The sequence below is a fragment of the Mobula hypostoma genome, chromosome 11 (assembly GCF_963921235.1).
Source record: "Mobula hypostoma chromosome 11, sMobHyp1.1, whole genome shotgun sequence".
NCBI lineage: Eukaryota > Metazoa > Chordata > Chondrichthyes > Myliobatiformes > Myliobatidae > Mobula > Mobula hypostoma.
Genome location: NC_086107.1, coordinates 11,791,659 through 11,817,633, shown reverse-complemented (window position 1 = coordinate 11,817,633; position 25,975 = coordinate 11,791,659). Strand labels below are relative to the sequence as shown.

At 38.8% G+C, this 25,975-nt stretch overlaps 1 protein-coding gene across 3 annotated transcripts in view; it reads right to left on the bottom strand.

Moving 5' to 3' along the window:
- LOC134353590 (golgin subfamily B member 1-like) overlaps positions 1 to 25,975 on the bottom strand; it is a 99,374-nt gene that overhangs the window by 26,837 nt on the left and 46,562 nt on the right. Inside the window, exons 15-21 of one of the 3 annotated variants that reach the window (XM_063061681.1) lie at positions 24,033 to 24,184; positions 23,175 to 23,298; positions 20,045 to 20,175; positions 14,962 to 15,071; positions 12,871 to 13,039; positions 12,083 to 12,187; positions 246 to 10,664 (exon numbers count right to left, since the gene is read on the bottom strand). In XM_063061681.1, coding sequence (XP_062917751.1) covers positions 246 to 10,664; positions 12,083 to 12,187; positions 12,871 to 13,039; positions 14,962 to 15,071; positions 20,045 to 20,175; positions 23,175 to 23,298; positions 24,033 to 24,184 — 11,210 coding nt within the window. The remainder of the gene's footprint in view (positions 1 to 245; positions 10,665 to 12,082; positions 12,188 to 12,870; positions 13,040 to 14,961; positions 15,072 to 20,044; positions 20,176 to 23,174; positions 23,299 to 24,032; positions 24,185 to 25,975) is intronic. The other 2 variants (XM_063061682.1, XM_063061683.1) reach the window with 2 other exon arrangements.

The window sequence follows — 25,975 nt, the reverse complement described above, 5'->3', positions numbered from 1 at the left end:
ACACAAATAAAATGCTGTCAACACCTGCAGAATCTCGTGTTTATCTTTACTTAGCATGCTATCCTAAGAGACAAGTCCTATCAATAACAATTCACAGTTACAAATTTACCATCTTGAGATGACTCTCTGCTCTCTTTACTCACTGAAACAAGAGCTTGTTTCCATTAATTAATAAAAACCTCTCTTTAAAGTCAATTCTAAAACAATGCTTGAAGTAGCAGAGAGGGAAAAAAAATTATTTCTACCTTGAGTTCATCTGTCTGCCTGATTTTGAGTTGCTCAATATCCTCCAGAAGTCTGTCTCTCTCGCTCTGTAGAGCCATCAACATTTTCTCAAAAGATTCTGTTCGAGAAGCTAGCTCCTTGTTCTCATTCATGGCATCCAAAAGTCTTTGTTCGATCACTGAATACGACAATCCTGCCAATTTTTCTTCAGTTTGCTCCTGCACTTTTCCGTCAGCATTTACCGACATCTTAACTTCTGCCTTTAATTTAGCCAGACTTTCGACTTCAGAACGTTTGTTTTCTAGCTCCTTTAAGCTGGTTCCTCCAATATTTGCTTCTTTTTTGAGCTCTTCACATTCTTGAGTTTTAGCTTGAAGTTTTTGTTGAAGCACAAGAATTAACTCTCTCTCATTTACTTCAGATTTATCCTCTTCTCTTTGTAAACCAACAGCCTTGAACTCTGAAAATTGTTCCAGAATTTGTGCATTCTCTTCTTGTACAGACTTGAGGCTTTCATTACTTTTTTCCAGGGAACTTTGTGCAGCTTTCCACTGTTCTTCTAAGTTGGATTTTTCATGCTCAAGATGTTGAATCTGTTGTAATTGTTTTTGTAGTAGCTCCTTCAACTGATTATCCTTCAATGATAGGACCTGGTTAAGCTCCTCCCTGTGCTTAACCAACTGTGCTTTAAGCATTGCATTTTCAGAATTAAGGTCATCCATCTCATTCAGCAAGTTTCTGATTTCTTGCTTCAGTTCGTTGTTTTCAGTTGCACTCTCCTGAATAATGCAATCTTTCTGCCCAAGCATGTCCAGATGTCGCTGTTCTAGTTGCGTGTATTCTGATAAGATACGATCTCGGTCATCTTGCAGGGAGGCCATCGACTTTGTGAAGGCATCCATTTTGCTAACAGCTTTGTCCCTTTCTTCTCTAATCTTTCCAAGTTGGACCTCCAACTCTTTCAAGTCATTGGCTCCTTTCTGGTGATCCTGTTGCAGAATCTTCAATTTCTTTTCATAATCATCTACTTGCCTTCTGTGTTGCTGCTGGATTTCCACCACATACTCAGAAATTTCACTGTCTTTCGATGAAACAAGCTTTGAGATCTCCGCATCTTTACTGCTCAACATTAACTTCAGCTGCTGGGAAATAGCACTCTGCTTCTGAAGATCACCCCACAACTTTTCGTTATCAGCCTCAAGTTGATGACTCTCAGACTGTTTTGCTGCAAGGTCTTTTATCAGAATTTGCTCTGTCTCTTTCAACTCAGTCATAGACTGACTCATGTCAGATAGCTGTGTGCTTAAGTAATTATTTTCCTGTGACAATTTGGATAAGACTGCCTCTTTGTCTTTTAATAACCCTTCCAGCTCTCCAATTTTTTCTGAATGTTGGCGAATAATGTCTTTCAGGTTAATTACTTCACTTTGATGCCTGACATGAGCATCCTTACTACCCACATTAAGCTCATTTATTGTCTGCTCCAGCTTTGAAGTTCTGAATTGGAGTTCTTGAAGGTTGAATGATTTCACCTTTATCTCCTCATGAAGCTTTTGTAACATTTCTTCTTTCATTTGCACTCGATTTTCCATACTTTGGATAGTATCTTGGAATCCAGCTTCCCATTTTCTGGTCTCTTCAATAATCCTGTCTCTGTCATCTTGAAGAGAGGACATGGACTTGGTAAATGCTGCCAGTTTAGCCAGATTGTTATTCAACTCATCCCGCAGCTTTTTTATCATGAGATCCCGCCCATTTATTTCAGCTTGCAGTTCCAAAATTTCTGCAACTACTCTATCTTTGTCCCTCTCCAACATATCCAGTTTGTCCTGATAACTCAACATTTCTTTGTGATGAATTTTTTTCTGTTGATCCAAAATCTCAAGAAGTTCCTTCTCTTTTTCAGTAATTTGAGCTTTTGTCTTCTCCTCAGTCTTCCGCAGATCTTCTGTTAATCCTAAACATTGCATACGAGCATTTTCGGCTTCAGTTCTTGAGTCACAGAGCATGACTTTGTAAAACGCAAGTTCTTCTTGAACAAGCTTGACCTGTCTTTCTGATTCAGAAGCTTTTGCAGTCATAGATTCTAGTTTCCTGCCCATTTCTTCACAGAAAGATTCTGACGTTTTGACTCCTCGCTCCAAGTCCAAAATGAGCTCTTGGTACTTGATGCAGTCCTTCTGCAACTGAATTATTTCCTGGTGCTTCTCTTTTAATAATTCTTGCAATTCCTTAGTTTCACCTTTGGATGTGGTCTTACCCCTTCGAGCAGACCGGAGCCGTTCCTCAAACTCTTTCACCAGTTTTACTTCCTGGGCTTCTCTTTCTTTGATCAAATGATGTTTCTCTTCTCTGAAGCAATCTAATTCATTGACAAGTGAATTTTTCTGCATATGAAGTGTCTTTAGTACTTCAGTTAATTGATCAATCTTGTCAACATTTTTTAGTAATTCTGCCTCCAGGTACTCTCTCTCATTCTTGACTTTGTCTGACATTTCCTGGACATTTTCAAGTTCTTCCTGGAGGAGAGATTTGTCATCCTCTAAAATTTTGACTTTTTCATTCAAGTTTATAGTCTCTTGCTGGCAAGCTTTTATTTCCTGCTCAAGTTGTGTAATTATTTCACCTTTTTCACGAGTCTCCACTCTGAGGCAAAGCTCTAACTGTTGAAGCTTCTCAGGCAGTGAGTGTCTTACTTGCCCCAGGTTGTAAACCTCTCCTTTCTCAACTGTACGCGTGTTCTCCAGAGATTGCAATTCCGAAGACTGTGACTCATTGACCTGGGACTTGTGGTCAACTTGTGATGGTAACCCAGACTGATAAAATGAACCTTCACTCTGCCAATGCTCTATGATAGATATGGATGAATTAAATTCATTCAAAAGATGTTCTCTCTCTTTCTGGGTTTTCTCAAACGCTGCTTTAAGATTGTCATAAGACTGCTTCAGTAATGTGTATTCTTCCTGGAGCTGATTGTATTGTGTGGACAATTCGCTTGTGTGACTCTGCTTTGCAGCAGCAATAGTTTGTAACTCATTATTGACTCTCTCGATCTCTTCTTCGAGCTCCTGAACTTTTTGCTGTTTGGATTTTGCTAACTTCCGCATCTTTTCCTTTACTCTCTCATTTTCATCACATGCCTCCTCAAGCTGCCGATTGATGCTTTGCCGTTCCGCTTCAGCATCACGAAGCTTGAAAAACACCTCTTGTTTCTCTTTTCTTGTTGTCTCAACTATCTGCCTCATCTTATCCATTTCATTGCTAATGTTTTCGTAGGACTGCAAAAGGGATTCATATTCACGCTTTAATTCATTGTGCTTTGTCTTCCACTCTGATAATTCTACTGTCTGGGAACTTCTCAATGAATCCAGCTGGACAGAATATTGTTGCTTCTCTTGAGTTAGAATTTCCAGAGTGTGCTTTAGACTTTCACAGACAGCACTTAGATCCCGTTTCTCTGCGAATGCAATATCTACTTCAGAAATAAGTCGCCTCTTCTCTTCCTGGTGTGCTAATGCTGCCTGCTGTAAGGGCTTAAGTTGTCTCTTCATTTCAGCCAAGCTTCTTTCAAGGGTAGGAATCTTAGAAAGAATTTCTTCCTTTTCAGATGTTAAAACATTAATTTCATGCTTTAGAGTTTTGTTTTCTTTCAGAGCCTCTTTCCGAGATATTAGTGCTGCTTGCAGCTTTCTCTGCATCAGCTCTTTCGACTTGCCTTCCTCAGAACTATCTGCTGACCTCTGGTGAACTTCATTGCTACAAGACTTTGCTCGTTCACTTTGTGTTTCATAAAATATAGATTGTTTCTGTACTTGCAACTGTAGCTCATCAACAAGCTTTTCCTTTTCAGACAATGTACCTTCTAATACCTTTATGGTGCTCTCTCGCTCTAGTAAATTCTCGTGCACTTTCTCAAGCTCAGACTGCACAGCTAGTAACTGAGTTGCACACACCCTGTCCTCCTCTGCCTCTTGAGACTGCCAAGACTGTTTTAATGTTGCTTTGAGCTCTGCATTCTCCACCTGAAAGGCAGCCAGCTGTGCCTGGATACCTTCTTTTTCATTGTTTAAATCCAGCAGCCGTGATTTGAGACAATTCACATCTTCGGCTTCATTTGCTAAAGAGTGACGGTAATTCTCTTTGTCTTTCATTGCTTCCTCCAGGGCAATTCTGAGGGCCTTGCCTTCCGCTTGGATAGACTGGCACTGATTGTGAAGCCGGTGAATCTCTGCTGCTTGACTCTCTTCTTCCTCTTGTTGCTGTCGCTCCAGACTGATTATGGACTGCTTCAGCATTTCTGCCTCTTCTGACTTCTCAACAATTCTCACTTGTAGGTGTTCCAACTCTGACATTAACTCTTCTTTTTCTTGCTGTAACTGGTTGTTAGCATCTTCAAGGCTTTTCATACCAGCCTCTTTTAAAGACAGTGTGGAAACCACATTAGCTAATTTATTCTCAAGGGCCTGAACTTCTTCATTCTGATTTACAAGTGTAAGCATCTTGCTCTCCTCTTCATCAAGTTGAACTTTAAGCTGCTCCACCATCTGTTCTTTATCATTAAGCAAACTATTGAGTGAATGTAGCTGCTTTTCCAAAGACACTATTAATTCTCTTTTATGTTCAAGCTCGGTAAGCTTTGTTTGATGTGCATCTTGGGCTGCAGCCAGTTCCTCTTTAATATCCTCTAACTCTTTGCTCTGTGTGGAATATTTTTCTGAAATGTGGTTGTACTCCTCCTTTTGTTGTGAGAGCTGCTCTTTGTGATGCCTATCCTTCTCTTGAGCCTTTCTGATAGTTTCCTTCCGAGCCAGAAGTGCGGCCTGCAGCTTCTTCTGTAGATGTTCCTTTTCTTGTTTGAGTGCCTTTAGCCTATTCACAACTTCAGAAACACCACCACTACCATTGCCAAGAGCTTCACTTGTGTTAGGTAATTCTGCATCTGAATATTCTGATATTTTAGATAATGCTGTTTTTAGAGCTTTGATGTTTGAATTAAATTGATAACGCTCGTCATCAAATGCCTTCTCCTTTTCTGTTAAAACAGATTTGAGTTGTGCAATCGAAGTATCTTTCTCTTGAATAATTTTGAACAATTCCACAGACAGGGCATCTTTCTCTGCTTCAGACTGACTTGCATTTTTCTGTAATTGTTCTATGAATGTTTCTTTCGTGGAAAGTGTCTCACTAAGAATATTTATATCACCATCTTTCTCTAGCAGCTGTTGTTTGAGAACCTCAAGGTGCATTTCAAGCTCCTGAAACTCCTTCTGACTACTCGTCACTTGGCTTTCAAGCATGCTACATTTACCCTGCAATTCTTCTATTTGCCTGCTTTTGTCTACATCCGCTGTAGCACTTCGCTGTAATACATCAACTTTCTTCATCAGATCCCTTCTGGTTAACAGTGCAGCCTGGAACTTCTTCTTGAGTTGGTCCCTCTCTTTTGTTAGTGCTTGTGTCTTTGAATAAAGCTGTTCATTTTCAGTCACAATGCCTTGGTACTGGTCTTCCTTTGCTTTCAGAAGAATATCTTGCTTTTCCGATTGTTTCTTTAACTCCTCAAGTTCACATGTGAAACTAGCAATCTTCTCAGCAGAGACACCATTTTGCAACTTAAGCTGCTGCATTTCATCATTCAGCTGTTTCTCTCTGTTTGCTGCTTGAACCACTTCCTTTGAAATGGATTCTGAAAGCTGAATTGTGGAAGCATCCTTCTCCCTCAGCTGTTGACTCAGAGCAGCCAACAGTTCTTGCTGCTGTGTTATTTGGATAGTCAGAGTTTGTATCTCATGTTCTTTCTTTTGCAGAGTATCAAAAAGCTTGGTCCCTTCCTTCAGGGAATCCTCCAGATGCTGAGATTTCTCTTTCAGTTCCTGCTCCAGAGCACTGAATCGTTCCTGTGTTGAACGACTTTGTTGGAAACTATCATCTAAACTATTCTGCCTTTCTCTGAGCTCACCTTGTGATTCCTGAAGTTTATCCTGGAGATCAACTATTTGTCTTTGTAAACTTTCCAGCTCCAGTTGATGACTTAATTTTGTTTCGCTGAGCTCATTATGAAGCAAAAGCTTCTCTTCTTCAAAAGACATTAATTTATCAGCCATGCTTTTTGCACTTTCCAAAATAGTATTCTCACTTGCAGTAATACTACTTCTCAAATTCTCAATTTCTTTTTCCCTTCCAGATAGATTAAGCTTTAAATCACTCATGGCATTTTCATGACTAGAAACTAAAGCTGATAATTCATCCATTCTGGACTGTCTTTCAGCAAGTTCCTGAGTGAAGTTGGATGTCAGTTCTGTTAGCTGATGTTCACTGGTTTGTAATCGCATATACTGTTCAGAAAACTTGTCTTGCAAATTATCTAAAGCCTTTTGCAAGCTGTCAATTTTAGCGTCTTTTGCCTCTATTTGATTTCCCAAAAAGCTTAATTTTTCAGTCAGCAGACTATTTTGCTCAGTTTCTTTATTCAATTCTGCCAAGCACTTTCTTTCTGATTCCATTAGACTTTGCTCTAATTTTTGAACTTCAAATTGCAGTTTTAAAATTTCCTCTGATTTAAGACTGACCTGTTTCTGAAGACGTTCATTGTCATCCTTCAGATGCTGCGAAACATCGAGCTCCTCTCTAATCTCGCGCATTCTTACAAGCTTCTCTTCGAGCACCTGCAGTTCTTCTGATTTTTGTTGTAACTGCTTCTGGTTGGAGGCATCCATTTCTTCGTTCTCTGCTTTCACTGTCTTCAAATCTTGATCCAGCACTGACTTTTCTTTCCTGAGTTGATCACACTGCTGGAGAAGATTTTCAATTTTTATCACTTTTTCTTGATGCTCTTGTATTGACTTTTCATTCAAAGTCTTCAGTTGCGACTCAAGGCTCTCAATGTGCTGTGTCTGCTCCAAATACTTATTCTGAACAATAATATCATTTTGCTTCAGATCCTGGTTAGCCACCTCAAGTTGTTGTATAACTTCCTTATATTGGAGGATTTGTGCATTTAGAACTGCAATCTGGCTGTCCACATTCTTTTGATTGACAGTAATCATTTCCTCTTTGTGCTTCAAGATATTCTCACAATCATTTAATGATGCACGATTCTTTTGAAGTTCCTCTTTTATTGACTCAATTTCAGCCACCAAGGTATTGCTGTTACACTCTGAGGTTTGAATGATGACATCCTTTTCACTAAGTATTGTTTGAAGTCCTGCTATTTCCTCATTCTTCCTGCTGAGCTCCCTGCTAAGGTCCTTGAACTGCTCCGATTGCACAGCGAACCTCTCCTGCAGGTGGCTAAAAGCAGTTTCCTTCTCCAGCAGTGACTGCTCCTGTTTCTTTGAATCAGCAAGTACATGCTGTACCTGCCTCTGGAGTTCAGAAACTAGCTCTGTGCTTTCATTGAATTGAGATTTCAACAAATCCCTCTCACTCACTTTGTCTTCCAGCCTCTTGACAAGTTTGCTCTGTTCCAAAATGGAAGCTTCCTTTTGTGCAATAGTTTCTCTCAGTTGATTCAGTTCAGAGTTCTGCTCATTTACCTGATTATTTAATTGTGAGAATGAATGCTCAAGATGAATGCACTTTTGATGGAGTGCTTCATTTTGAGTTTCTTTTACCTCCATCTTTGACATTAATTCTTCTTTGCTGGCTGCAGCACTCTCCTTGAACTGCGAAAGAGACAACTCCTTTTCCTTAATGACACTTTTCAGTACATCTGCTTCAGATCTAGCAGCAGCCAGTTGTTCTCGAAGTTGACAAACAGTATCATCCATTTCGGAATGCACCGTTTTGAGCTTGACACAATCTTCAACTTTACTGGCCAGCAGCAAGTCTCTTTGCTCAATGTTACACTCCAGTTCATGAGATTTATAGGTCAAGTCCTGGATTTGGCTTTGCAGTTTAGAAATGATTTCCATATTTTCCAGGGATTGCATTTCCAGTGCATGGTGTTCAGCAGCTATTTTCTGGAGCTGTCCAAGCTCATCTCTCTGCTGTTGCAGGGCTTTTTCTTTCTCTTGCAGAGACAGCTTGAGCTGATTGGCTTCAGTCACCAGAACTTGCTCCTGATGTTGCAAACCTGAAATTAACTGCAAATATTGGCCCAACTGCTCTTCACTTTGCAAAGTTTTGGCTTGGACCTGCTGCAATAATATTCCTTGCTGGTTCAATGATGTCTGCTTCTCTTCAAGTTCCAAGGCAAGCTTTGCAGAGGCAGTACTTAACTCACTGACTTCTTTGTTCAATGAGGTGATCATCTCCTCTTTTTGTGACAACAGATCCTGAAGGTTTGCAGCCTCACCAACTTTACTCTGGACTGTAGACTTCAACTCTTCAAGTTCCACTTTAAGCCTACAATTCTCCGTGCTGAGTGCCTGTGTCTGGTCCCAGACAAGGTTTGTTGCTAGTTCATGTTCATTCACCTTTCTCTGCAGCAGACTATGCTCAGTAGCCTGCTGACTTAAAGATGTCTGAAGTTCTTTATTCTCATTCTGAAGACGTTCGCTGTCAACATTTAGTGCATCCATTTGCTTCTGCAGCAACACAACCTCAGCAGTTTTCTGGTCAAGTTGTCTCTGCAGTTGATCGCTTTCATCAGACTTAATACTTAGGAGTGATTCTTTATCAATTAACCGCTGCCTGAGATTTTCACCTTCTTCTGTCAATTGTTGCAATTGACCTTCTAAGCTTTTAGTAGTAAGCTGGTGCTGACTTAAAACCTCATGCAAGCCATCCAATTCAGCCAACTTTTCATTCAAAGCCACATCCTTGTTCCCAAGCTCAGTACCGAGTACTTGAACTTGATTTTGTAACTCCATCACCTCCTCTTGCCCCTTGCGCTGTTGGTTTTGGAGCGAAGTACATTCAGCATTTTTATTGCTCAGTGCTACCTCCTTTTCACGGTTTGAAAGCTGCAGTTGTTCAAGCTGTGCTGTTGCAGACTGCATTTGCCCTTGGAGCTGTTCTGTGGTTTGTTCATGCTCTATAATTTTATCTTTTAGAATGTAACATTCATTTATCTTTTCATGCAACTGCTTTTCCACCATGGATTTATTTTCCTCCAAAGATTTTAAAAGCTCTAACTTTGCAGTTAAAGCTTCTTTTTCTTCTTGCAACTGCGAGATTGTGCTTGAGTGTTGTAAAACCAGCTCTGCTTCAGCTGCCATTTTATTCTCTAACTGCTGCACAACATCTTTTTGCTTCGATAGTTGATCTTCCTTATCATTTAGGAGGGTCTTGAGGTTTTCATTTTCAACAGACATATCTTTTATACTACACTCCAAACTGGAGTTGATCTTTAAAGTATTAACAGCATTATCTTCTAACTCTCTTATGAGGTTCACTTGCTCTGTAAGGTTCCGAACTTGATCATCCACTGTTGCCTGCAATTGTACATTTGCTACATCAAGTGCTTTTGCTTGGTTTTGCAAGTCAGTAACCAATTTGCTCATCTCGTCCATCTGCCTCTTTAAGTCTTCCCTTTCACTTCCTTTAGTCCGTACTTCAAGCATTAATCGAGAATTTGCTTCATCAACCCCCTGAAGCTTTTGCTCTAAAGCAGCAACAATAGCCAGCCTTTCCTGTAATTTCCCTTCAGTTTCTTCTTTGTGTTCAGCAAGTTGTTTGGATAGTTTGCCAAGCTCCTCTGATTTTCCAATATTCTCAGCTATTAGGTTATTACACTGGTTTTTCAAAGCTTTCAATTCATTCTCTAGGCATTGTTCTTTTTCCTCTTTCTCTTGGAGGGAACTGTCAAGTTTTTCTTTTGCTGAACTACTGTCAGCCAACCGAACCTTCAGTTTTTCAATTTCTTTCTGGTTTGCAGCAGTCGTTTCCTGAAGTTCCTTGGTGGCCACAGCAACCTTGTTTTCCAGTGTCAATATCCGAGGTCCACATTCAGCAAGATGAGCTTGATTTAACATGTCCTGTTTCTGTAACTCTGAGTGCAAATCATGAATTGTATCATCGTTTTCTCCAATCTGCTTCATTAAAACCACAATCTCTTTCTCCTTGGCCTCAATTTCACTTTTTGCTTTATGCAATTCAGACTCCATACTAGAAAGCTGATCAACTAATGAAGAAAGGTTGTTACTCATGCTCTGTTCATCAGCAGACCGAGTCTCCTTCAGCAACATTATTTCCCTTTCAACCTTAACTAAGGCTGCTTGGAGTTCTCCATTCTCCTGCTCTTTATATCTATTTTCCTCCTTTAATGTAATATTCTCCTCTGAATATTCCATCATTCTCTTAGAAAGAGCAGTATTTTCCTGCTCCTTCTCCACAATGACTTCCTTAAGAATGTCAATCTCTCTTTCACATCTTTGTAGGTCAGCAATAAGACGGGATCTCTCCTCCAAGTGACTTGAATTAAGTCGTTCCAGCTCATCATTTGTCTGTTCCAGATCCTGGCATAGAACTTCTACCTCAGCTTCCTGTTTCTGTACCTGGATATCACAAAGGAAGATGTTTATGTTCAGTTGTGGTTTATAATATCGCAAATTCACACAGGTTTGGGAATCTGTGCTTTTTACATCCAACTAAAAAGGGTAATTGATTGGAATTGGGGAAAAAAATAGTGATTACTGAATGTTACAGAAATCGATTTTCATGTTATCACGTTGGAGACTACCCTGATGGAATACAAGGTGTTGCTCCTCCAACCTGAGAGTGGCCTCATCACCAGAGTGGAGGAAGCCATGGATTGACATGTCAGAATGGGTCTTCAACATGTCAGTCCATGGCTTCCTCTACTGTCACTATGATGTCACTCTCAGGTTGGAGGAGCAATACCTCGTATCCCATTAGGATTCAGTGCAGTCAAGAATGCTATACAATGAACTTGTAATTGTTTCATATCATAGAAACTATATTCAACAGCCACTTTATTAGGTACATCTGTACAGCTGCTTGTTAATGCAAATATTTAATCAACCAATCATATGGCAGCAACTCAATGCATAAAACATGCAAACGGTCAAGAGGTTCAGTTGTTGCTCAGACTAAACATCAGAATAGGGAAGAAATGTGATCTAAGTGATTTTGACTGTGGAATGATTGTTGGTGCCAGAGGGGGTGGCTTGAGTATCTCAAAAACTTCTAACCTCCTGGGATTTTCAAGCACAACAATAGTCTCTAGAGTTTACAGAGAGTGGTGCAAAATTAAAAGAAATATCCAGTGAGCGACAGTTCTGTGGGCGAAAATACCATGTGGAAAAATATGCAATTAAATAAAAACCTTTTATTTCAACTCGTGTTCCTTGACAATTGAGCAGATAATGTAGCTTCGCATTAGGAATATCACAATATGGTTTCCTAGGAAGGCAACCCATTTCCGTAACAGAGGGGTTGTCTGCTGTGATCATTTCTCAAAGCAGTAATAATCCAATAATCCCCCTTTCCAACTATATGGAAATCTTGAGGGCTCAGCAAATTATGTTATTTCCTTTTCTGTTTGTCAGGGCCCCAGTTCTCACATTCCTTTCCTACCCACAGGGTTCTGCTGGCTACACTCCCTTTAAAGCTACCCAGATAAAAAAAGTGAGTAAATAAAATCTATTAGAATATTGAAAAATAACATCCAATAGTCTGGAAAATCTGCTAGTTTGGCACCAAAGTTGAGAGAGTAATGTATACGTTACGGACTACAAATAACATATCCACATTAAAAAATATGCAATCATCCACCATGATAAATCAGAGAATAGCTTCACAACTCTTAACTCATAGGATGTCTCTATGCCCACAGTCTATTGGTTATGTGATAGAACTATCCATTTAGATCCCTTCCCTTCATCCATCACCCTGATAATTCTATTCAGAACAACTATAGATGACTATTGTTTTTTTTTTTAAAATGTCTCACCTTTTCTTTGCTTGAAGATAATTTTTCCATGAGGTCCAGGACTGTATTTTTCAGTTCAGCACACTCCAGTTCAAAAGCACTGCATTTCTTGGTTACACAACCCAGCTAACAAAAAGAAAAGATTCCTAACTATCGTTAAATTTTACGTTATACTGAAAGAATTACAGCAAATACAAACATAAGATTATGGGGCGGCATGGTAGCGTACTATGTACGCTTTACAGTACCAGCGATACGGGTTCATTTCTCGTCTCTGTCTGTAAGGAGTTAGCAGGTTCTCCCCGTGTCCAGGTGCTCCAGTTTCTGCCACGTTCCAAAGACATACCAGTTGGTGGGTTAAGTGGTCATTGCAAATTGTCCCGTGATTAGGCTAGGATTAAATCAGGGGATTGCTGGGCGATGTGGCTCAAAGGGCTGGAAGGGCCTATTCTGCACTGTATCTCAATCAATTAATCAATAATAAATAAATAGTTCTGTTAGGTCATAAAATTATTGAAGGGCTAGCTTTGTATGCAATAGAAGGAACTGCAGCACACAATTTTACAAACCAGCATCTCTCACACAAGACCCTGCAGACTTTGTGAGTTGGATACAGAGTCAGGACAGCAAGTTTAGAAGTCATAGCTAAATTCAAGGATGCATGAGATTTTCTTTTCCATTTGCAATATGAACAGCTTGCCCAAATAAAAAGAAAACAGATTTATAAAAGACAAATAAAATGGTCAGTTCATGAAAACTGATTTCAGTGAAATGAATGGAAAGCAGCGTGAACATGTTGGAATGCTTACCTCTTCTTCAGCATGTAATAGCTTTTCAGTAAGGTCTTGACTGGTTATCTCTTGGGCTTTCAAGGATTCCTTATATTTATCCAGTTGCATCAACTTTACTAAAGTCTCTGCCAACACACGTTCCTTTTCTGCAAGTGAAGCTTCCAAACAGTCTTTTCTGTCGCTGAGTCTAGAAATTAACACCAATGTCATTCACTTTCAAGTACAAGTTTTATTAGTTTATGTGCAACATTTGAGGGGAGTGGAAAATGGAAAGCTGAAGACAGACATGGTTAAGCGAGACGTGATGGAAGTATAAAAAAAATATTTGCACAGAACAATTAGAAGAAACTATTTTGTTACTTGATGGAAGAGGATCAAGTAGCACAGATACCATATCCATCATGCCACGACCAGCTCTTTGACACATCTAGCAAATTAATCACATTCCCCACTTTATATATTCAACCCTCTTTCCTAAGTTACTGCTATTGCTGCCAAACTTTGGGGTGCAACTCCATGATTGCAGTAATTTGACGAAGGAGAAAAACGTCCTCATTTGTATTTAAAAAAAACCCTGTAACTACGTTAGCCTTGTTAAGAACATTCATGGGAAATCACTGCTGCTGGGAAAACTAGTAATCTTAGAAGCTCTTCATTTTACCATTACACTGCAATTTTTATGGAGAATGGCTCATGTCACTATGACCTTTGAATACGTGAAACAAGGACTGTGTTATTTGAATCCAACCTACCGGATCACAGTCCCTGATTAGTCGTACTGATATCAGGGTAGGCTGTAAAATAAGTGGATCAGTGACCAGAGAACATGTTTTTATGATTATCAGCAAAAAAACTGAATCAAATAAAAAGCAATAATTCAAACTCAACATGTTGTAAACTGTAGCACCTTCGATTCAGTCAAATGTCATACTTTAAGATGATAGACAATTTATGCCAAATTTAGCTGAGGAGAGCCTGATATTATGAACAATGACTCCATGCCTAGGAAAATAAAATAAGTCATAGGGCACAGCAACACAAAAACATGCACTTTGGCCCCTCTAGGTTGTGCCAAACTATTATTATGCTCAGTCTCATCGCTCACACCTGGACCACAGACCTCCAAATCGCTCACATCCATGTACTAAAACGACCTTTGGATTGGCACACCAGAACGCCAGCAAGATCTCCCTTTTTTCTTACAGAACCGCTTTGACACAAAATAGCCTTTTTCTGTTGATCGGTGTCAAAAAAAGTCAAATGTGATTCAATATTGTAAAACAATAAAACATGAAAACTTCTGGGGGGGGTGAATACTTTTTATAGGCATTGTACTTACAGGAAGGATATCAATATGATTGAAAGAGTGCAGAGAAAATTTACAAGGATGCTGCTGGGACTTGAGGACCTGAGTTATAGGAAAAAGGTTGAGTGAAGGAGAAGGAGGGGAGATTTGATAGAGGTACACAAAATTACGTGGGGCAAAGATAAGGTATATGCAAGCATGATTTATCCAGAGTTTGGGTGAGACTGAAACTAGAAGTCATAAGTTAGGGGTGAAAGGTGAAACATTTAAGGAGAACATGAGGGGGAATTTCTTTATTCAGATGATCTTGAGAGTGTGGAATGTGGTGGAAGTGGTGGATACGAAGTTGATTTTACCACTTAAGAGAAATTTGGAGGGATAAATATATGGGAGAGATACAGAAGGCAATGGTCTGGGTTCAGGTCGACAGGAGTAAGCAGAGTAATAACTCAACATGAACTAGACAGGCTGAAGGGCCTGTTTCTATGCTGTAGTGTTCTATGACTCTATGAACTGCTCCATGAGCCAGGGGCAACTCACTAAGCTAACTGGTCTCCTATATCATTAGGAAAAATTTCAAAAATATCCTGTTGTACCTGTATACAAGAGTTTCAGAACTTCACTTTTCAACAAATGCTTGACGTATGGTTTCCCTTGAACTGACTGACAGAGCAATCAAAATGCTAATGTTATGGGGGACTGATTTCCAATGCCAAGAAAAAGAAATGACGTTCAAATTATGGAAATTGAGCTTTATTGCTGCTCCTCTCATGTCAATACAAAACAGTGGCAAGTTTTCCTACCCTTTTAACCGTTCATTCAGACTTGAAACAATTTGTTGGTGTTGTTCAAAATCACGGCTTTGCTGGCTTCGCAAATGGGACAGCTGATTCTGCAACTTTTCAGCTTCATTCTGCATCAGGAAGGTAAAATTTAGAGCAGATTTGCAAAAAATATTTAGATTTTTTCATATCACACTTGAGGCATAAAGACAAGCTCACAATTTAATCTACCATCTAAGTTCTATTCTGAAAGTGAGGAAAGATATCAAAGCTATAGGACTGAATCTATCGTATTGGTCAGAACTTCCATCCTTTAATGAAATTGAAGAGTATCAGCACATATGAAACCACTCAACACTACGCAGAATAAACTACATCTATTTTGAATAACATAAAAATAATTTATAAGTATCATCTCAAAAGCCAAAGCACAAGTACAATGACAAAGACAGTTCTCTTCTATTTTCATAAAATCCATTCCTATCTCTGGTGATCACATGCCTAATTTAGATAAATACGGTAATATTTATTCGTTTTGCTATGTATTTCTGAACATCAGCTTGCTGAAAATAAGTATATTGACGGAGGATGAAGGCTAAATGTTTGGGCACCTGACTCACCAGCCTCCTGCTTCCTCAATATTCTTGAGAATGACCCAAGATTCCAATACTACAAAGCAGCCTAACTTTGGAAATGCTACACAATACCTTGATTATTTTTATTCATTGATGCCTGTCTGTGGTGGCACAGTAGCAGTGCTATTGCCTGACAGTTCCAGTGACTGAGATTCACTGCTGAACTCTGGTGCTATGAATGCAGAGTTTTTGCACCATCTCCCTGTGATCACAAGGGTGTTCTCCAACAGCTCGTGTTTCCCCCTACATCCTGAAAACTTGCAGGTTGCTAGGTTAGTTTGCTACATAAACTACCCTCGTCAAGGTGGATGGCAGCAAAATTGGGACGCAGCTGATGGATAAACACTAGAATAGGTTCCAGAGAAATTCTATTAATCATTTAAGAGCCAGTTCAGTGTGAATGGGCCGAATAGCCTCCTTCAAAGTTGCAAAGAAATATTAATTAAAAACACTGCATTCTAAATATGTTCCTTTCAAGCAATACTGGCTATGCAGTCTGACCTCTCATCTAAAGGTTAAAGATTGGCTTTATCTGTCACATGTACATCAAAACATGAAATGCAGCCCACAAGTGTCACCATGCTTCCGGTGCCAGCATTGCATGCCTAACTCTTGCATCTATAGAATGTGAGAGGAAACTGGAGCACCCGGAGGAAACCCACGGAGACACAGGGAGAATGTACAAACTCCTTACAGTGATTGCAACTGAACCCTGATCTTCCAGTCACAGACACTGTAAAGCATGTTAACTGCTACGTTATATTAACTGTTACAGGCATTTCCTCAACAAGCTCATGCAGAGGATAAGTGAACAAAGAAGGTTTTTTTCCTTACAAAGCATCGAGCATACAATATGATTCCAATTTTAAGGAACCTTATCACATTTATTTTCAATACAGCAAAGGTTTTGACTTCCATGAGCATAACATGTCATAGCAAAGAGGGTCACTCTCTGACCGAAGGTCAATGCCTGTTTAATGATACTGATGTCCATCATCAAAACAAGACCATTACTAGAATGGTAAACATATGAATGGCTCTCTTCAGTAGTACAGTTTACACCAACATCATCATTCAGCAGCAGGCTACAAAGTTACTGCTATGAAAAATAGGTTTGGTGATGACCAGGCCCTTTTTCCCCTACTACCATCCACTAGCTGCAGGTCACCCTTGGGCAAGGTGGAGCACCTGCTTAGCCTCTGATCAGGGTCACGTGAAGCCATGGGAGCAGACGATGGATGGTCGTATAAGCAGCTAATGCGTATCACAAATCCTGGTTACGCCAGACAGACAATTTCTGAAGAATATTGATAATGGCTGAGATCACCCATCTGGTAAAGATATTGCCCAGAAGGTGGCAATGGCAAACCACTTCTTTAGAAAATATGCCAAGAACAATCATGATCAAGGGACCATGATCGCCCACGTCATACGGCACTGCACACAAAGATGATGATATACAGCTGGAAACAAGTAAATAAAAGTGGTAGCAATTTAAAAGAATGGTATAGTTGATGTTCCACTGGCACTCCCAATCAGGAAAAGTATGCTGTCGTATCTGGATAGTTTAATTTGCCCCAAATCTTATACATGGGATTTATCTTTGGTCAGAAACACATGAATGATTTACTTCATCTAATGGTTAATTATGGACCGTGCTTATTCTGTAGCATGCTCACCAAGAGATTAAATCTTCTCAAAACCACTTGCACAGAAGTCACATAATTAATGAAACAATTAAATATGAAGTATTATTCATTGCTGGACTCCTAGCCTTTTGTGTTATTACTCTCTTTGACAAAGGGTCAAAGATGAGACCAATGCACTCCACACCCTCCACCTGTTTTTGCAAATGACCAACCTATTTCCAACCAACCTTTCCTTGCATGAATGCTTCCAATCAGGATTCTTCCCCAGGAACAGCAGTAAGCTCTTCTCAACAACATCTCTAATGGCATCATTTATAATTATGGCAAAGCAATTCTAATTTCTGAAGTGAATTCGAATCTTTGAAGCCAGTAATTCTGAAACCTGATACGAATCTTATCTCTCTGATACACCCTCATTGTCATATATTATGTCACTCACTAGGCTTCATTCTTATCAAGCAGCCAGAATGCCTACAATACTTCTTTTCCGTGCTCACTCATTTTTTAAGTTCCCCTTTCTGCCCGCTCCCAACATATAATTCTCAAGCGAATGCATCTCTGAAAATATATAAAAGCATAGTCCTATCTAATAACCTTCCCCTTCAACTTGGACTAATAATCACACGCCCCAAACAAAGATACATCAGCCTTTATACTTGTTGATCAATGTTACCTACTGGTTAAATAATGCCCTAGTTTTCAAACCTTTCCACCTCTCAGCTCTTCCTACTCTGCAAACTCCTCCAACTCCAAAATTCTCAGGGACATTTCTATTTAACCAATTTTGGTCCTTTGTTCACCTTGAGTTGAACTGCTTAACCAATGGTCATGTCGACAACTGTCAAAGCTTTAAGCGTTATCACCTGCTTCCCCCAAAAAAGATTTTGATTAACCTTTTCAATAAATGCACTTTTTGAGGCAACAGGTTCAGTAATGAGCAGCTTTGAGCAACTAGATCTTTGAAAGGACTTTGACTTTAGGAACACTGTGTACAACACAAGCAGCACCTACCTGATGTTATATTCATACAACTAGATGAGAAATGAACAATTATTTCCATGAAAACCAATAAAGTATCACGACGATAGTACTTGCAAGTTGTTAAGTAATCGACCCATCCCAGATACATTCTGTTAGGACTATATAATGCACACCTGACCCCAAGAGGCGGGGCATTGCACAGTAGTGCACAACACCATTAAGTTAACTCCTCAAACTGCATTTGAAAAGTCTCACATCTCGCACACATTCAATAAATAATTTCATCAGTTTTATTAAGTAAATTTTTGCCAAGTTTCCTCAAAAGGTGATTTTGTAAGAATAATTATGAAATGTTAACCCAAACTTGACATTTCTAAGAACAGTTTAAGCCTACCTTTCCTCAAGCTTATTCAAAATTTCAATTTATTTCCTGCTGAATTCTCTATCTAACATTGACTTGTTTTCTACACAAGAACAGAAATTGTATTTGAAAATAGGTCATTTTTGATTTGAGTAGGCCTACACTCAATGTCGTGAAAATTTTACTGATTACTTCTGTAAATTTATAGTCTCAGGTGTGCATTATGTAATCTTTACTACCTTTTGTATATCCCCATCACCGAAAGTTGTAATTCCCTAGTGTTATTTTGTTTGCCTAATGCTTAACACAACTCAGTTACAATTAAGCAAACCTTAGGATTAAAAATATCTAAACACACACACACACGTAAATCAAACCCAATAAAACACAACTAACAACACACTGTAGCAGTTGCTTTTCACCTCCAAAGTGACTATGGGCAAACACACACCTGGGGAGCCCTCAGTAGTTGCCTTTCTTCATTGACACCAAAGGCCACCTGTATTAAAAGGCTTTGTTTCAAGATCCTTGAATTTTCGTTTTATTGTGCATTCAAAAGTTTTTAACATAATTCAAAAGTTCAAACCTCGAGGCTTAACCTAAAAGTTTTGATCTGAGAACTACTGTATATTGTAATAAGAAACTTTTAGAACAGGGCAACACACACAAAATGCTGGAGGAACTCAGCAGGCCAGGCAATGTTTTGGGTCGAAACCCTTCATCAGGACTGGAATGAAAAAACCTTTAGAAAAGGGGTTCCCAACCTAGGGTCCACAGACCCCTCAGTTAATGGTAAGGGTCTATGGCATAAAATAAAGTTTGGGAACCCCTGCTTTAGAAGGCCAGATAAAATGGAAGTGTTAGAATAACATTTATAATTTGTAATTATGATAAAGAGAATTTCTTCTCCGAGAAAGTGGTGAATCATTGGAATTCTCCACCTCAAGAACTGGAAAGGGTCATTCACCAAGATGATTCAAAACAGAAAAAGGTGGAATTTTGGATATTAAGAAAATCAAACAACATGAGAACTGCGCAGAAATAGCATCCAGATGGAAAAATCAGACATGATCCAAGAGGTGGAGGCAGTTTGGCCTCCCTTTTCTCCTGTCCTCATCTTCACCATGGATACATGACACAGATTAATCAACTATCCTCCAAGTCCTGGGAACCAAATTTCTCCAGAATAGCACAATTAGAACTGAACAAAAATAGGTTTAACCAATTCTAGTTAGCAATTTAAATAAGTGACAGAGCTTGCAATTTAAATAAAAACATGTGATCTCATTACAAAGAATAACCTGAAATTGCTACCTGTCAAACACAATGAACCATTATTCTAAACATATCAGTAGTTTAGTTGCTATTAAACTATTTCCAAAATTTTATTCAATTCTGGCTGCTATTAACACAACTGTTGCTATTAACACAACTGTTAACAATTCTTATGTTAAGCTGCTCTAAACAATCACCCTTACCTGATGGAATTCTACTCTGGAACGGAGCTGTGCTCTGTCCTCCAAGTCCTGACAGCGCTCTTCCAAGACTAAGATTTGCTCTTGCAGCCTGTTCCGCTCCATTTCCAACTCTGCAACAACTGCCCTCAATCCTGAATAATTATAAATGTGATTTTGCAAAGCTGTTGAAACGAAAACTAAATTGAATGCCATCTTCAATTTAGTAAAAACATTTGAAGGTTGTTAACTACAATATGTTAAGTTTTTTCTATTTATTGTAAGTCTTTGCTCCGGATTTTGCTGCAGAATCAATGTTCCACACCATCAGCATTGTTTGTCATTCACGTATAAACTTAAACCATAACTTCCACAGACTTAAACACAGAGATCAGGAAGCTGCCTTCCAAGCTGCTCTTCTACTCCAATACTCTCTCCCTAGATACCCTCTATTCAAATGCATAGAGGGGCAAAATTATAGTACATACATGAAGGACAGAGAAAATCGAAATTTGACAGACAGAACTGGCATTTGTCCAGTCCAGTGAACAAAAAAAAGACACCAAATCCAAATTACTGTTCATCTCTGTCCTTTACATTTCAGGTAGAGATTGGAAGTAAGGTTTAAAAAAACCTTTTTCTTTTATCTTTCATTTCTTCCTGAATCCTTTTCTCCCTTAATTTCAATTTTTGTACCATATTTTACAATTTATAAACTCAATATTTAGAATTCTTCAAATTGGTTGTTTGCCAATTATGGGATCCCAAAGGCACGTACAGATATTTGGTTCTAAATTCCAGCAAATTTCAATGCAAATCCCATAGCAACTTTGAGAGCAATTTTAAGTGTAATGAATGACTGGCAGCAATTGATCAATGCTGAAAGAAAAATTCAGTCTTCATTAAGTCTATAAACTAAATGATTTCAGGTTACACATCTAAAACTCTGAACTAGTCACACATGGCTCAATCACAGACAAGCAGCCTAAAATAATTGCTAATATTAATGCAATGCCTTTTATAAGCCTAGTGCCTGTGTGAAACTGCTAAGTGACCCTGCACTGAGCACCAGGTGTAGATACTTCACAAATTTTAGAGACAAAGCCTTTTATTTTTTCCTGCTTGAAGGAGAGGAATAAGCTGAAGGAAAGCAAGAAGGGTATGACGTGAAACAAAGAAATGAGTAAAGAATCTCTTTGCAGGAAAATAGCTGTAACAAGAAAAATCTGGACCAAAAAATTAACAGTTGAAGGGTGATGGAGACAACACTGACGGGGAAAAGAGATCGTGAAATAAGTTCAAATTAATTTAGATGCCAGCACTCCAAAGTAAAAACAGTAATACTGTGAGATTCACTCAGTCAGGTAGCATGTTTGGAGAAAGACTAAAACAAAAGTTAATGCAACTGGTTAATTATCTTTTATTGGGCAAGTTTCAGTTCCGATAAAAGATCATTGATCCTTACAAACTGTCACAATTTCTCCTTCGAAGATCATAGATTTGGATAAGAAAGGAAGTGGAGGATTGTACATGAGAGGATTGAAGTAAGATTTTTTTTGACTCAGTGGATGTCATTTGATAGTAAACAGGGGGAAGATGAACAGACATGAGGAAGCTGAGGAAACATTGGGCAAAGTAGGATTAGTTTTTCAATAAGAGCTGAAAAGGCTGAAGAATGGTGGAGAAAATATAGTGTTAAGTACCTGAGACTAGGATTATTTGGGATATACTGACAACAAACAATGATGGAGCCCAAGATAGCCAAGCAGATAGTTCAGATTATTTGACATCAAGTACACAGGAAGTGTAGGCCATTTGATTTCTCATACCTGCTTAGTTATTCATTCAGATCATGGATGATCTAATTTTGAGTTCCGCTCAGCATTCTTGCCTACACTCATTAGTCTCTCACTCCCATGCTTATCAAGAATCACCCAACCAGTCTTTAAAATATTCAGAGGCTGCACCCAATTCCTTTCGAGGAAAAGACCTGCTGAAAGTAATCTACCTCACCTGCTTCTTAAAGGGGAAGGTGAGGGTGTTAATATGCAGGCAGTGGGAAAATTATCCCTCGTGTTTGTCGACCCTGCCACTTTGGAATGGCCCACACCTTTATTAACCTGGTCCAACTCCACCTGGCTTTCTTGGAATTTATCTGTATTAATCATTTATCCCATTAAGAGTGGAAGGGGGTGCCAGATATTGTTACATGTTGGTGTGTACAGGGTGAGTTGAGGGTGAAAACTTTGGGGTCAGGGGTATTGCTAAGGGTCAGGAGCTGTTTGGTGGGAATGCTCATTGTTAATGGAGACTTGCCCAGGGTTGATGGGAGTGCTTTGGGTTAGAGGATGCAGTCAAGATTTGGGGGTACAGTTGGGATTATTGGTGTCAGTTGAAGTTATGGTGGGTGTGTCCGAATGGAGACTTTGCCTTGGGTTGATGGGTCCTGTGGTTAGGGTTGGGAATACGGTTTTGATGTGGAGTATCCACAATGGTTCACGGAGGGGTTCGGGTTAGAATGACTCCACATTCTATATTTTCCCACGGGAAGAAATGTCCGCTCCACATTCAGCCTTCAGTTTTGTACCAACTGAGCATAAATGCAACAGTCAGTTGTCAATTCATTCTAAATTCCTCTGCCTTGGGGATTCAAAGTCATTTTGGTTCCTAATATAAAGGCAATTCACTCATCATCGTGTTGGAAACATATCGCCACTCCTTCATTGTCGCTGGGTCAAAATCATGGAGGTCCCTCCCTAACAAAACTGTGGGTGTACCCATACCTCAGGGACTGCAGCGGTTCAAGAGGCATCTCATCACTACCTTCTCAAGGGCAACTAGGAATGGGCAATAAATGCTGGCTTAGCTGGCAATGCCCACATCCCATAAATGGATAAATAATTTTTTTAAATGGTGCAGATGATACCATGGAAAGATAGCTAGCCAGTTCTTCCAGCATGCACGTGCTTATAATTGTAAATTGCTCAGCAGGACAATTTAGAGAGAAGGAGAAGCAAAAATCCAAACAATGCTGACAGGGGTTAGAAAAGTGCCAATAAACAAACTGGGTTATTTAAAATAGGAAGAATTTTTAAAGCATGACAAAATTCACATAATGTGCATGCTTTCAATAACTGCCTAGCAGGTATCACACCTGTATGATGGGAACTGTACTCTGGCCACAAACCTCCCAAATTCTCCCCTTCATTTGCATCATTCTGATCCGTATTCATGTTGGACTCTTCGAAGTGCTGCTTCTCTTCATATTCATAATCATCCTACATCATAAAAAAACCACACTTAGTTCTGTGTAGATAAATTTACAAAAACTGTTTACCACAGAGCAACAAACTTGTTGACTTGTCAGCACTTCAAACTTTCCAAATATGGTCATTTGGTATCAAACAAAAGATTTCTACCAATTTTGTTTCATGCTTTTTAATTTCTACTCTTGAAAAAAGTTATCTGCACATTATCAATATTTACAGACACAAATAAGATGCACAGTGAAAGGAATTCAGCGACTATCCACACCAAACAGGATGATTGAGAGTGAGAATTGATTATATTGTCGCAGCACCAGAGGGCCATCACATGGCCCATCATGTGCATACTGGCTCTGATAATTATTCAATATTTATAATATAAAGGGGCAAATTTGGTTCAATTACGACAATCAAACATTGATGGACTTTGCAGATGTGATAATGATTTCTAGAAGTTTATTTGTTTCTTTTACATGTTATTTTAACTGTTATATTAAGAATTGAACATGTTTGATACAATGCCAGACATCTTACTTTAATGGCAGTTAAAACTTAGCTTAAAACTTTTTCATTTTCACAAGTCTTAGTTTAGATTTACTTACTCAAAATTACCAAACGTATAACAAAAATATATCTTAATTCAATCTTTGCAAAACTAAAGTTAATAATGTCACAAAATGTCAAACTAACTCGAACATAAAACTTCATACTGATGTACAAGAAGTCTCTGTCAAAATCATCAATACCTCAAGCTTTTGGGCATCTGCAGTCCGTTTCCTCCTTCCTTGATTCTGTCCTAGTCTTCGAAGATCCCCCAGTTCCTCCTCCAGCTCCTGCTGTCCTGAGACCAAAGCTGGATCAGAGCAGCCAGGAAAGAACCAGTCATCCTCAATCAGTTTTGTGCCACAGGAAGACACGTCATTCAGAAAGACAGCATGACCAGACACAAACACAGTAAAGACCAAAAAGACCCCAGTGGCTTTCACTACCTTGTGAATTCCCCAAAGGTGTTTGCTTTTAACAGGCTGCTGCTAAAGTACAAAACAGCTAGCTGATATTTTAATTTTAAACATATTTAGTAGTATCAAAGCTAAAGTTACATCAATTGTACTTCAGTGACAACTAATACTAAAACTGATTTATGTTTTGATACTATTTTCAATTTTGTAGCAGCAGAGTTAGATGTTACAGGTAGGTTTTGCAGGTTTATTATTTAACCTGCAAAACCTACATTAGGTTGAGAGCAGGAACAAAAGCTATTGTTCTACTCATGCAAATGAAAGTAAAAAAAATCCTCCACCCACTGAAAAGTTGCAACAGATTCTGATGAATTAAATGGTACATTTAACTTGTAACAATGCAATGTAGTGTATGGATTTAAATGGTTTACATATCAAGGATATATACAGTCATGGACTTTTACAGTAATAAAAACAGGGCTTTCAGCCCACTGTGTCTCTGTTAACCATTATGCCTATCTGTACAAATCTCACTTGCCTGTGTTAATTAAATCTCCAAACTTCTGACTAAAACTTCTGAATTTACAAAAACACTAAAATATGTAACTGGAAGCTTAACTGAATGTTTAATGCAGAGCCATATGTTAAAAGTGATTTAAGGCTTCAGTTAAATAAAAACTACAGAATTCGATGAAAGCATATTTTAGATATATAATTTATATCATCTTTGGAATATTCTGAATTTATAACTTTTTAAATAATTTAAAATTAGGAGCAGTTGAAATTGGAATCCACAAATTACTTTAGTGAGCATGTAACAACGTCCTTCACTGCAGTCTGGTGCAGAAGGTTAAGGCACATGGGATCAGAGACAATCTGGTTAAGTGGATCCAAAATTGTTTTGGTGATAGGAGACAGTGGGTAGTATGGATGCCTGCTTTTCTGGTTGAAAGTCTGACTACAGAAATCAGTGCTGGTCCTTTGCTATATACACCCATGATTTGGATGCAAATGCAGTAGGTATGATTAAAAATTTTGCAGATGACAAGAAAATTGGTGGTGCTGTGGATGGTGAGGAAGTTTGTCTAAACCTACAGCAGGATATCAATCGCATGGAGGTGGAATCTAGTTGAGATTTTATATTGCAACTTTACACAACAGTGATTAAAGTATACTTAGTATCGCAAGCAGATCTCGTCCCCACCATGAGAAGAATGTGATTGTATTGGAGACAGTACAGAGAAGATTCTCCAGGATACTGTCTTCAGTTATGAGGAAAAAATTGACAGGCTGGGCTTGTTTTCCCAGGTGCAAAGGAAGTAGAGGAGTGTGATCTAATGTAAGTATATAAAATTCTGAGAAGCAAAGATAGGGTCTAAAATTCTTCCCCCATAGTATTAAGAGTATCCAAAACAAGAAGACTTAAGCTTAAAGTGAGAGGAAAATGTTTTATAGGGGATCTGAGAGAAAGTTGTTTTTTTACAGAAAATAATTGATAACTCAAACACATTGCCAGAGAAGGTGTTGAAATAAGATACAATTACTATGTTTAAGAACATTTAGATAGAACACTAAATAGACAAAATACACAAGGGTACAGTCCTAATGCAGATAAATGAGATTAATGCGGACAGGTAAGGATATCCATTATGTGTGGGCCAAAGGGTATGTTTCTATGCTGTACAACTCTGCCTCAAGTTACACCACCATACAACACGAAATAGATTGAC